Raw genomic sequence first — 13,743 nt, forward strand, 5'->3', positions numbered from 1 at the left:
TACCAAAATATCCTAAATCAATGAACCATTGCCAGTGGGCGGAAAACGATGAAAAACCGAATCCTCGTAATATCTAAGATCATGTATCTGTCGCAGCCGACTGATCTAAATAGCCGTTTAATCAAACAGCTAGCCCTTTGACTGAACAACGCCATTCAATCACAATTCACACGGCTATACAAAATAAGGGGGCTCCCATACAAAAAACACAATTGTTGGCCTATTTTTGCTCTGTAACGCTACGGAACTCTTTGTGTGCGAGTCCGACTCGCACTTGGCGGATTATTTATTTGTATCTTTTTACTAATAAAATACGTAAAGACACGAGTCGGACTCGCTCATGAAGGGTTCCGTACCGTTAAGGAGTGAGCACACTGAGACGGGCCGTGCCGGGGCTCAGCGTGCCGGGGCTCATCGCAAAAATCCGCCTCCATACAATTTGTATGGCCAAGCGGAAATTCGCTGCGCCCCGACACAGTGTGCGATACGTGCATCCGCTTCCATACGTTTTTTGTATTGAAGCCCCCCTTATTTTTTTTATTTTATTATAATATTTTTATTCATTAAACCAATCCTCCCACCCTCCTCATCATATTCTCATTGTATCACTGGCGTATAAGAATTTTTACCTATAGTTGGTAGAGGAGCCGACTCGCGCTTGACCGATTTCTTCTTAATTTTTTATTAATCTACAATCTACATATTAAAATAACACACGGCCTGAGTGTCAAATTTCATTACGTTAGGAAAATTGGAAGTGGCCCCTAAGGTTTGTAGGTGAACCGACTCACGCATGACCGATTTCTTAAATTTTTCAATTTTTTGTTAATCTACATATAACACACGACCTGTGTGCCAAATTTCATAACGCTAGGACAATTATTGGAAGTGGCCTAGAGGTTTTGATTACCGGTCAGTGAGTGAGTGCCAAAATTAGCTATTTTCACAGGGAGATATTTCAGGATCTACCGAAGCTATATCTATTAAATTTGGTATACTGCTTAAGTACTAGCACATAATGACGTAGGTATCATTTTATCTTTGCACTCGCAATAGGCACTGAGCTACAGGGGGGTCAAAAGTGGGTGGGATATTGTGCGTGGAGGCCAAAGGAAGATCTTCCGACCGAGCGAGGTGGTATGCCCGGTCAGGCCGAAGCCCACGTGATACATTTCAGCTGTCGTTTATATACAGACGCGCTCAGAAAACTTCGATAGCGCGATGCAGGAATGTTAGGCGAATTGTGGGTACCGCCACAAGTGCATCGAAACGGTTCGTGTAAATAGTGCACGGCATGCGCGCGGCCTGCTGAAACTTGGCCGCGCACTCCGTGCGCTTTGATAATAACATTCATGTTATAATATGAACTAAAAAGTATTAAATAATTTTTCCTATCTAGTAGTGCCTTTTTCCGAATGCGGTTAACCTCAACTATTTCTGTACTCAATCTTCATAATTTTGAAGTCGGTGCCAGTTCCAAAAGTTTCAAATATTCTATCAGAGAACTAAAGATTCAGCTATCTGGTACCGACTTCAAAATGATGAAGATTGAGTACAGAAATAGTTGAGGTTTAGCCGAATTCGGAAAAAGCCACTATTAGATAAGAAAAAAATATTTAATACTTTTTTGTTCATATTATAACCTGGATGTTATTATTGTTTTTGCCTTGGAAGTCGGTTTTCATTTTTTTTGAAAAATAATTGCTTATAATTTTTCATTAAATCCATTTACTACAAGAGTCAAGACTACCAAAACTCCTCTTTATAAGACTTTTGGGTGAAAATTAAATCATTACAAAAGTTACATTATCTGCTCTATCTATGATACAATGGTTGTTTGTAGAGATTAAGCTGTTAAAGTTATCTAGACTACCGTTGTAGGCTTAGCTCCATTCTCTTGTCGGGACTCGGGAGTGTGAATAGAGTCCCCAGAAGGCGAGCGGCGCACGCGCAGGTTTGTTGATACTCGCGCAGTCGCACACCGAGCGCCGAGCGCGCGACGCGCTACGTCATGCTATCACCGTTACACGATAGCGATATACGAAATATGTGAACTAAGAACATTTACGTTAGATTATGTATTAAATATATTATATTCATGTTTATGATCATACAGTTTAGTTTATTACATGTATGAGTTTCTTTTACATAAACCTTGAAATTGTACCTGATATTCAGTAATTTTTTTAAGATAATATATTTATTCAATGCTAAAGATTTAATTTCTTATATATTTGCAAGGTTTTTAGTGTAGTTTTATTTGCGGCTGAGTTTCGGAGGAGGAACACTTGTTGTTGTGTTGTGGTGCTGTGTTGTTATTGTGTTGTTTGTTGGTCTTATGGGGCAATGTGTTTCCCGGGACCATCCCGGCTCGTACGCGTTCGCCCGCCACTACGACGCGGAGAGCCTCGCCAGTAACTTCAGTGGGATTTCGCGAAGGGTGAGTGCTGTGGCAAACTACTCCATCGTTGGCAGTCATCCTGCTATTGGCAGTTTGGCACCTACGCTTTAAAGGGGGGCAAACGAGCAAACGGGTCACCTGATGGAAAGCAACTTCCGTCGCCCATGGACACTCGCAGCATCAGAAGAGCTGCAGGTGCGTTGCCGGCCTTTTAAGAGGGAATAGGGTAATAGGGGAGGGTAGCGAAGGGAAGAGAAGGGAATAGGGGAGGGTAGGGAAGGGAATAGGGTAGGGTGGATTGGGCCTCCGGTAAACTCGGCGAAACACAGCGCAAGCGCTGTTTCACGCCGGTTTTCTGTGAGAACGTGGTATTTCTCCGGTCGAGCCGGCCCATTCGTGCCGAAGCATGGCTCTCCCACGTAATTTTGTTTGAAAAAGCTACGAATGCCAATAGTAGGATTTCTGTAAGTAGAAAAAACTCGCTACCAATAATAATTGAGATCAACACACACACGTGTACTATGGAGTAAGGATACATTAGTAGAAGATAGTCTGATCAGTGATCACATTTCACATGAGGGGGACTAAACATGCCGATTGCATCCAAAAGGAAATATTTAGAGGGGAGAGCCACTTCACGCGGAGAGTTTTGTATCAGTCAGGACTCAGGTGCGTTATAAAATTTCGTTGCGGGTCCCAAGACAGTTTTAGCATGTCCCTCGGGCTCCCTGAGATCATATCAAAGGGTTTTCGTAGTTGGATACCGCTGTCGATCCTGGCGACACAGGAGATACAGTAGTGGGAATGGGTGGTGGGCCAAAGCTCGTTTAAAAAAAAGGTGCGTTATAAAAACACGCGCCAATTTGAACAGGGATGACCAATATTATGTCATATGACGAAACTTTGAAGTCAATATTATTTATGGTATTTTATGAACCGTGATCAGTTTTCTAAAAATACTCAAAAGTAGTAACTTAAATCATAAAAAAAAAACTTAAAAATATACTTAGTTTTCATAAGTTATTGCCCAATGAAGCAGTTTACTCGTAAGTCATGGCCATGAGTAACGTTTCGTGGTATACTAATATAGATAATATAGCTGGAGGAAATACAAGTGATTGAAAAATAATAATGATCGGTCTTGTGTACAGTTAAATAACATGGCTGTTGCCGCACTATCAACAACATTTGGATTTGATCAAACCGGTTACAATATTATCGTACTTATTTAATATTTTAATTAAAAAAAAAAACTTAATGCATAACGTTATTCATTATTTTACACAACAACTTACAAGGCTTCAAGTTACGATATTGTTACGAAATGGAATTAAGTCTAAACCCATCTCAATCTGTTTATACTCGTATGTGCGCGTTGCTCTTCATGAAAACGTGCCTTATAAATATCTTTTATAATTACTATAGTCACTTACCTAAACTACAACAAATGATACATTATAGTCCTCAAATGAAGTCGTCTTTGGAGTTTGGACCTAACGAAAAATGCCAGACTGACTCTACCAAAGTTACGTATGGAACCACACGAAGCTTAGTTATTTTAACGTTTAACTTTCGTCTTGTACACTAAAGCTTTATTGGTATTCTGCGGTTATGCCTATCTAGAATCTAGTCTTACGGCTTATTCGGCGGTTGGACCTGTTCGTTCGATTAGGTCATCTCGTTTCACCTGTCACGACAGCCGCAGGAGTACCTATTTTTAATGAATTGCACCGTCAACCGATATTATGTAACAGACTCCACCAGTCCACCATCTGGATATGGTAGAGTAGATAGCATAAATTCTCATGACTCTACTCTCTACATCTAAAACTAATTAATATAACAGCTAGATGCTGTGCCGTAAATAGCCTTTCTTCCAGCCTAGCGCCCTGTGCGAGCTTATATAACTGCACCTTTGTTTTTTAACCGACTTCCAAAAAGGAGAAGGTTATATGTTCGTCTGTGGATTTTTTTACTACATTGGCAAACATATCTGGGGCGCAGCGAAGTACTTTATTGGAAGCAATTCAAAAAAATAAGAGTTGCCTTGTATGGCTAGTCTTGCGCCCCCCAGAGTCTACGCCCTGAGCCTGGGCACCGGCGGCACCGCCCTATTTACAGCACTGGCTAGATGTTGCTCGCAAGTTCGTTGCGATGAAAATCGTTTATCAGGCGTAAAAAGTAAGTTTTTGTGTGACAAAATCAAAACTATGCTCTTTTTCGGAATCTAAGAATTCCAATATCAAATTCCATTAAAATCGGTTAAAGCTATATGTCACTAAGATTTTTTTGAGGATTCATGATAGTCGCACAGACCCCAACCCAACACAACTGGATAATATTTCAACTAGACATTGCATCAATGATATTCTATGTTACTATTTTAGAAACTCATTGCATTGTATTATCAAAACAACAAGACAACGTAAGCCGTTATACCAAATCTAAGACTAGACTACTTTTACTGAATAATATAAAAGGCGATACAAGTGGACATGCTGTCATGTGGACCTTTCACGTCCAGCCCATGCCATAATATTTCGCGATATGAGAACAATTTCACCAATTTGCATAAAATATATTGATCGCAGCAGACATTTTGACGACCAGAAGAATTTCTATAATAAGATAGTGATTTATCGAGTCAAATTAGTTTTCATTCAAGACCACTTAATGAAGTTGTTTTTCAAAGGCTTTTCAGTTTTGAAAAGGAAAACAGTGACAAGTCAAACTATATGGAGACCATAAAATTAGCCTTTTATTCGTATGTAATGTTTATTAAGTAATACTGTAGAATGTAGACTTTATAGTAGCTATAGCTCTATTATAAGAATAATATAGAGCCACAACTTAGGGACTTTATAATCCTCTTGTAGGTTAAGGTTAAGATTGACTGTGGGTTAAACGTAATATGAAATATAAAAGAGAGAACTCTACTCTGATCTTAGACACAATATCTACTTATCTACCAAATTGTACCTAAATATTTTTTTAGCGATTCAGGATGGTGTCACAAATTGATCCGACTATGTCCACACTCCACGGGCTAAAATTTATTTTTAAATTATAGATCTTTAAGTCATTTTAGCCTTTTTTTAAAGCAAGTCGTCTATAGATAATACAACAAAATTAATTACACATTTTACAGTTATTCTAAGATACTAATTATATTTTGTGCGACTCCGACACAATTTAAATTATTTCATAAACAACGGGATCGTATCGTTATCGGATTATGTAAAACAATGGTTTATCTAGGCTTTTATGATACATCAATAGGCGGTTAATTGTGCGCCGTATCGGCTGTAACCATCTGCGAACAACAGCCTCCATTCATCCCTAGTCACGCTTCGAAAGTTCCTATCTACGGTTGTTTCGGGGGCATATTCTCATAATTCGAATTTTGCTTTGAGCGCAGGTGAAACAGCTCCTCGCGCGCACGCATACTGTCTCACACGCGATTAGTCAGCACGCGATCGAAGTGACATTCGAGGCTCAAAATCGGGCCCCAGGACTCCTGGCCAGGAGGCATAATATTCTGTCGCTTTGAGCGCAGGCTGTCCCAATCGAGAGCGTTTCAGACCGCAGACGTCAGTCACTCAGTGGAATCGAAGCGAATTTCGAGGCATGAGAATATAGCCCCAGAACTTTTTTACCTCTAACAGAACCTTATGCCAACAATTATATTAGACTCACTCTCATAGAGCCTCCGAGGTAATTTAATCGTGAACAAACCATACTGGTACATGGCCTTCTAAGGCTCCTATAGAAAAATGTCGCGGGTTTGACTATACACGATTGTTGTGTGAATTTACACAATGAGGTATTGAATTTTCGAATGGATATTTGAATGAAAGGTTTTATGGAACTCTGCGCTTATAATTTACGTTTAAGCTTCCTTTAAAAAGGCTTCTCTTGCTAATTGCGATACTAACGTACTACATAGCCAAGATAATTTTTCTTTAGCCTGACCCCCTTTTCTCTCGAAATAAAAATTAACTAGGTACCTAAATATCTTATTTATCTACATAATTTTTATTATATATTATGTGCCTTTTAGTTTTCACTTGACTTACCCAGCTATTCCTAACGGCCATTCCCAATATTTAATCTATCTCTGGTTTGACATACAACCGATCGCAGCTAACATTGAATTGACATAAAATATATGCCTCTAATGTCTAATGTGAGCTATTCCTAGTGATGGGTAATTTTCCGAAAAATTTCAAAGCTTGGAAATTTTTCAATTTATTTTTCTGAAAAAATGAAAAAATAATGGAAAAATATTTTTAAATTGAAATTATTACTTTAAATTAAATAGTAAATAGTAAAAATGAAATGAAATATCAAATATGGTTTATATTAAGTTGAAATTCAAAGGCTTCAATGACTTTAGGTGGTGTTTTGTTGTTTAAAAAAACAATATCTTTTTTAGCCATAATATCTCCCTTATTTTTTACGAAAATGGTAAGGACCAAAGCTGTCGCAAATATTTTCTACAATTTTAGTCCTTGTAATTTTCATTGTAAAATCAGTATTTAGGGAAATAACTGCAAAAACAAGTCAAAGTATAATTTCGCCTGTATCTCAATAATTAAAATCAAATTTAGCGCAAATAATTGAAGAAACAAAGTTGTAGATGATGGATTATTATTATATTTCCTACAAATTTGATCCTTATGATTTTTTCTACGCCTATGGTAAATGTATCGGGAGTCCGGAACCAAAGCGACTGGATAAAACTGGATATTTGTGATCATGGATTAGATTCATAATAATAATAATAAATAATAATTAATATTATTATTTATTATTTAAAAAACTGCCCAAGTGTGAGTCGGACTCGCTCACGAAGGGTTCCGTACCAATATAAAGCAAAGATAGGCAAGTGCTTTTTGTATGCGAGCTAACAAAATCCCCCTAAATATTTATTTTATTGTAAGTCACTCTCGTGAAAAAAATTTCGAGCTTCCAGAGTTATAATTATAATGAAGAAGGCGCTACTCAGATCTATAACTGGGGATACCACGTGAACGAAAGGCGCCCGGAGGTGTAACCCAGCGTTAGTGCGAAAAAGGGACTTAAATACGGTATTATATTGATTATGTACTGAAAAAATCATAAAAATTAAAGTTGGAAGAAATTGAATGATAATGATTTTGTATTTTTTTTTTTTTTGATAATAATCGAGATACAGGTCATACAGTCGAAATTATACTTTGACTTCTTTTTAGGGTTCCGTAGCCAAATGGCAAAAAAACGGAACCCTTATAGATTCGTCATGTCTGTCTGTCTGTCTGTCTGTCCGTCCGTATGTCACAGCCTCTTTTCTCCGAAAACTATAAGTGCTATACTATTGAAACTTGGTAAGTAGATGTAGTCTGTGAACTGCATTGAGATTTTGATATAAAAATGGAAAAACATTTTTTTCATCTAACCTATGCGTGTGGGGTCTCTATGGATAGGTCTTTAAAAATCATATTGAGGTTGTTAGTATTATTTTTTTCTAACCTGAATAGTTTGCGAGAGAGACTCTTGCAAAGTGGTAAAATGTGTGTCGCCCCCCCCCCCCCCCCCCTCTAACTTCTAAAGTAGATTAAAAAAATATATGATGTACATTACTATAAAAACTACCAACGAAAATTGGTTTGAACGAGATCTAGCAAGTAGTTCGTTTTTTACGTTATAAATGGTAAACTTTCATTATATAAACTGAAATATAAAAATAAATCAAAAACTTTTTAATATTATTGCTGCTACGGAACCCTTCATGGGCGGGTCCAACTCGCACTTGGCCGGTTTTTGCAAATTTTACTTCCGTATTCCGTATAAGAAATCAAACTTGTAGAGACTTAATTCTCTACAAGCTTTGCAACAATCTTATCGTTTTATGGCGGCTAACCCACCCTTCGGATTTGGTAGACTTTTTGAATTTGAGCTATTTATGACCTCTTCTAAACACAAGCGCAAAAAAAACTTTCTATAATTACTATTAATTTCAGAAAAAATCTAACGCGACTGTAGTAATACCGGTGATTAACGCTATTATCTTAGCGGCCCCTAATCTACTAGACGAGCAATTTTATTGCGCCATATCACACACACATTTACTTCATCATAGTAACTATCTACATGTATAAGAAATATTATCCACGTTGTCTCCAGATTCTATCCCTTTTATATTTTTATTTTTATAAATTTTTTCCTAGCAAATTTATTTTCAGTCTTTAGTCTCCATGCTTCTCTTGCCTCTTCTTTTTTCTTCTTTATTTTCTCAGATCTCCTTTTTCTTCTTTTTACTGCTAAAAAACTAAAGCAATCGATTTTTAGATCAGACAAGGTCTAATATGTCAATTTTCAGGTACAGTAGTTCTAATTTGTTAGCTTGTTAATAGAATTATATTTTCAGAGAAAATTGATGATATTTGCAGTAGAATAAACTACAAAATAACTTTAGTATGTATTGCAAAATGATGATATGAGTTTCATGTCATCTATTAGGTTTTTTAACATTTTCAAGAACTAATAGTAGACACCCTTTATATTGTTAGGGAAAATGGATAAAAAAATCATAAATAAACATTAATTAGTGTAAACAACATGACCATTAATCCAATGAAATCAATAGAAATTACAAAAAATCAAATAAATGTATTCAAAACTTACGTGCAAAATTTCGCCTTCCTTAACCTATTTGCTAAGAAACTGCCGAGCGCGAGTTGATGCGGTCACATTTTTTACGAAAACTGATCCCATTTTAAAATTTTGTTCCCGAAGGCGTCCCTAATATATTTTTTCACGTCAACAGATAGCTTGAGAAGCTTATAAAATTTATAGTGTTGAGAAAAAATTAGACTAATTCTTATTTTTGTGGTATTTTTGTCGTAAGTGTCATCTATTAGTTCCGAGTCTACCATTAGTGCTCTTACCTTATTTGAAAAATTGGAAAAATATGTTGGAAATTTTTCTTTTTTCTTTTCTTTTCTTTCGGAAATTTTTCCATTACCCATCTGTAGCTATTCCTATCTCTATAAGGACAAAATCAGAGATAGATCAAATATTGGGAACGGCCGTAAGTGATTTTAACTGCCGATAACACTGTCATTTAAATACGAAAGGACTAAAATGTGTCTATACAAGTTTGATTATCATATTGCGATGTGTATATTCACAACTGAATTAAACTGATATGGTCAAAAAATGTGTTTGATGATATCGTTATGGTATTGTATGGAGCACAATACAGGGTCAGTGACCTGGCTTAACCGCATACATTACACTGTACACAGCTTTAACTAAACCGTACCTCTGCCACCTATTAGAATAGAAATTATCACTTTGGGATAAGTAAGGTTGTGTTTGCACTTCACACTTATCTGTGTACCTATTTCGGTTTTGTGTAGGTTAGTTTCTTATAAGTACCTTGTAGAATGTCGCGTCTACAGCCTTATTGTGATGAAGTAGCTAAAAAGCACACCTACACTAATTTATATAGTACATAATATTAAGATTCAAGGTTAAAAAAAGAAACAAAATTGTAGGCATTTAGTGGAATAAGTAACATTATAATAAATAATAATAATAACATTAGAATTTAGAACATTTACTAATTTTTCCCACATAGTTTGAACTTTGAACAATCCTTGTAACTTACCTACTTCATCATCTTGTTAGTCTGTTATTTATTTTTATTTTTTTATTAAATTCGGAAAACTTTTTATTAATAAATATCCGAAATTTATTACTTAATAAATATCTGGCTGTACATAAAGTCCACCTAGGTTCTAATTTATCTAAAGCCTCCACTAAAAAAATATTTTTGAATTGTTAGTTACCCACTTCAACCACTTACGTCTTTAATTATATTAACAAAAGTTTTAAAATGTCCTCAAACTAAATAATGCTGCGGTCGCACATGCGTCTATCGTACGAAGCTTCATGCTATGAGACGATAGGTACCATGCATTGGACGATACACGCAGATCGTTTTAAGCATGAAGCACTACGCAGATGCGGCCCGGGCATATACCCGCTATATATAGCACATACTGATACTAGCATATTTTTCGTTTATGGTATAAACTATTATTACATACATAGATGAAGAAACAAACAGTTAGTTTTAACTAACCTAAAATTAACACTGCATTACATCTTACCAAATAAACAAAAATTTTATCTACATTCCATCAGGTTAACAAAGTGCGGCTGCTTTTAATTGCTTTTAATAAATTAATTTCAATTAAGTACATATTACTTTATGAACAATATTTGTTAATATAATATTTAAATAATATATTTTCATAATACCCTGAACATAGAGCTTAGCTAATACAATATTAATTATATAATAATATAGTATAGAAAGCAATTATTAATCAAGTTTAAACAAACAGAAATGGATGCAGATAGGACTTACAGCTTTTAGGCTTTTCAATTATTAGATCTTTATGTTGAGAATAAACACAACATAATATAATAATTATTCTTATTTATTTCAAGTTCAAAACCAATATTACATTCAGACACGTCGTTTCTTTTGTGCCAATCCGCAACAATTTTAATCATTTTATAGACCTTCTTTTATTATGAAACGATTATAAAGGATGTTATAATACTGTATTTAGGGAACGATTAAGTTTAACCGGCATTTTATTTAGGCTTAGCTTTATTAAAAGCCTATCTGTTAGCAGTATTTTTTTGGCTACGTAGTAGTAAAATTACCAAAATGCGGGACTTTAGATGTTGCTTAATTAGAAATTACGTATGAATTATGACACAACAACACATGTAGTTCTAAAACACAAATACTATCTAGTATGGAAATCGCGTTCATACATAATGTATGAGTTCAATGGTGTTATGCAGTTGTTTTCACCATCGCGGCTGTTTCCGTCCGGGTGCCTCCTCTAATCGTCCACTAAAGAATGTCGCAAGTGACATGTGCTCTATCTGCTCTATCCACACCTCTAGTCTTTGGCAATTCAATTAAAGAAGTATTACGTTTTTCTTGCGTTGTTGTTTTATGTTGGCTGCAATTTCGTTGGGAAAAAATTTCATGACCCGGGGGCATACATTTTCCGGGATGAAACTATCCTATGTCCTTTCCCCGGAAATATCTGCATATAATTGACATTTATAATTTTAGCGATTGTAGGAAAATGTAAATTAAAATTTTTGGACGTATTTCGATGCTTATTGCATCTGAAAAGTAATATAACGGCAAGAAACAAAATATAATGGGGCATAAAGTCCTTGATTCATAATAACAGTATATTAGGTGTTACGGAATATTTACTGAGGCATAAGTCCATGATTAACAAATTTATAACTTCAGAATGTTAACAGCCCCCGTAGACAAGTGGCAAAACGCTAACGCTAACGCTAGCGCTACAAAATGTATGGATTTGACATTAGTATTCGCTAGCGAAGCGATGACTTATGTCCATGTCTTTATGCATTTTTACCTCTAGCAATTAACTACCACGACTCACTGGGCGGGCTCGTAAGCAAGCCAGCATGCTCATATGAAAATTGTGTAACCACATAAGTAAGATTTATTGTAGGATGTGCAATATTATGGTTCATTATGTAACCAGCGTGTAGGTACGGGTGCAGTGCCATGTTTTTATGGAGAAAGTGACATTTCGTGAACTTATCGTGAGCACAGCAATGAAGATAACCTTTTACGTAACGATTTGTATCATGAAATATATTTAAATGTACCAGGAAGCGCATAGCCTATTAAGATAGGCCATGGAAAGTAACAATATCAAAAGTACGCTTAAAGATTATAAACTACTAACCTTTAGTTGCGGTAGGTTCTTTATACCCGCAACTCTGCCTTAAGCGGAGAGTAGAGCACCACCACCACAGTTTTAGTGGGTAGACCTTGTTGGCGAGTCAGATATACCCCAGGCCAATGTCCTCATCTATCAGTAGCGGCGCAGAAAGGAACACGGTCGGGTTTTCGTGGGTAGAGCTGCGGCCATTTACCATCTCATCGGCCGCAGCGAGTCCCACTCCCCCGGTACCCCGGTTGTCCTCCCCAGCACTGCATGCATAATGGCATTTTCCGACCCAAAAAAAAAAAGGCCAATGTCCTCAATCCGCCAATACGTAAACCATATTTTCATTTTGTTAAAAAAAGCCTTCCACAGTTTACAAATTACACTTTTTCTGAATTAATATTTGTAATAGCCTATAAGCATAGCTTTATAAACGCATTGTCCAGTAGTGTGAAGTAGAGTAGGTATAACTCTAATCGTAATAGCTTCACTTGCCTCTCATTTTCGTGTCATCCTAATCCTTACTTTTTACAAAGAGTAGATACGAATTTCTATCTAAAAAAAGAGCAAGCGCTATTCTAGAAGATGCTAACCCACTCATAATGTGTGTATATTTCAGCTCAGAACAAATTAAGTATAAAAACTTTAATTTAAAACTACTTAACATTACACTTGCACATCATATGTGATACATGTTATGTAAATGATCGTTAAGGCATTACGAAAGGTCATTACGTTGGATCAGTTCAACGGAATACCTGATACACTGATTCTACTATCTTATGCAGCTTTGTTCCTTGTTCGATGCAGCCCGTTTTTTATGAAAGTGAAAATTGTTTTCTAATGCCCAACCAACGCAAAATTTTCGTATGATGTATTATAGACCAACAAGGGTCTTTTGGCATACGGTAACTTTTGTAATTACTTATATACCACCGCCTTGTAAATTATAACTTTATAAATATGCGATTTTATACGAAATGGAGAGTTGAGAACTTGAGACTCTTTCGCCCTCATGATGCTAATGAAAAGACGAAGAAATTGTCTCAAAATCCCTGTAAGATTATATGAGATGATACTTTACAAATTTCCTGTTCACTAGGAAACGTACAGCACCGAACACACGGAACGAAGCTGTATAGACGCTGCATTAAATTGGTAGAATCGACGTAACTTCTGGTGATGAGTTTCTTGCCCGCTGCCCGTTGCCCGATGCCCGCATCGAGATTGCATTATAAAAAGCTCGCACGAAATGTTATTAAATGGAAAGTTAAATGCTGTTTAAATGCTCGGAAATTCTGGCATTACTGGAACGCATTTCGGAAATTGAAGATAACTTTGGTTGTCCTAAACGTGAGTTAATAAGTTTTACTCTTGCATTTTTTTATATTTATACGTCTATGGCATATGTCATAGACGTATAAATAATTTATTAAATCCATGGTATGTCGAGGCAAAAAACGTATTATAATACTACAAACAAAAATTCGGGGTTGTTAGACCATGGTCCTGTGTGTTATTTTTAGATTTTCTGAGTTGTCAAATCTTTTTATT

At 36.1% G+C, this 13,743-nt stretch overlaps 1 protein-coding gene across 8 annotated transcripts in view; it reads left to right on the forward strand.

Moving 5' to 3' along the window:
• The first annotated feature begins 1,987 nt into the window (after window positions 1-1,987).
• Window positions 1,988-13,743, forward strand: part of LOC121727379 — an 88,932-nt gene continuing 77,176 nt past the window's right edge. For all 8 annotated transcript variants that reach the window (XM_042115174.1, XM_042115175.1, XM_042115177.1 and 5 more), the window contains exon 1: window positions 1,988-2,440. In XM_042115174.1, coding sequence (XP_041971108.1) covers window positions 2,339-2,440 — 102 coding nt within the window. In that variant the 5' untranslated portion in view covers window positions 1,988-2,338. The remainder of the gene's footprint in view (window positions 2,441-13,743) is intronic.

This window comes from Aricia agestis, chromosome 5 (genome assembly GCF_905147365.1).
Source record: "Aricia agestis chromosome 5, ilAriAges1.1, whole genome shotgun sequence".
NCBI lineage: Eukaryota > Metazoa > Arthropoda > Insecta > Lepidoptera > Lycaenidae > Aricia > Aricia agestis.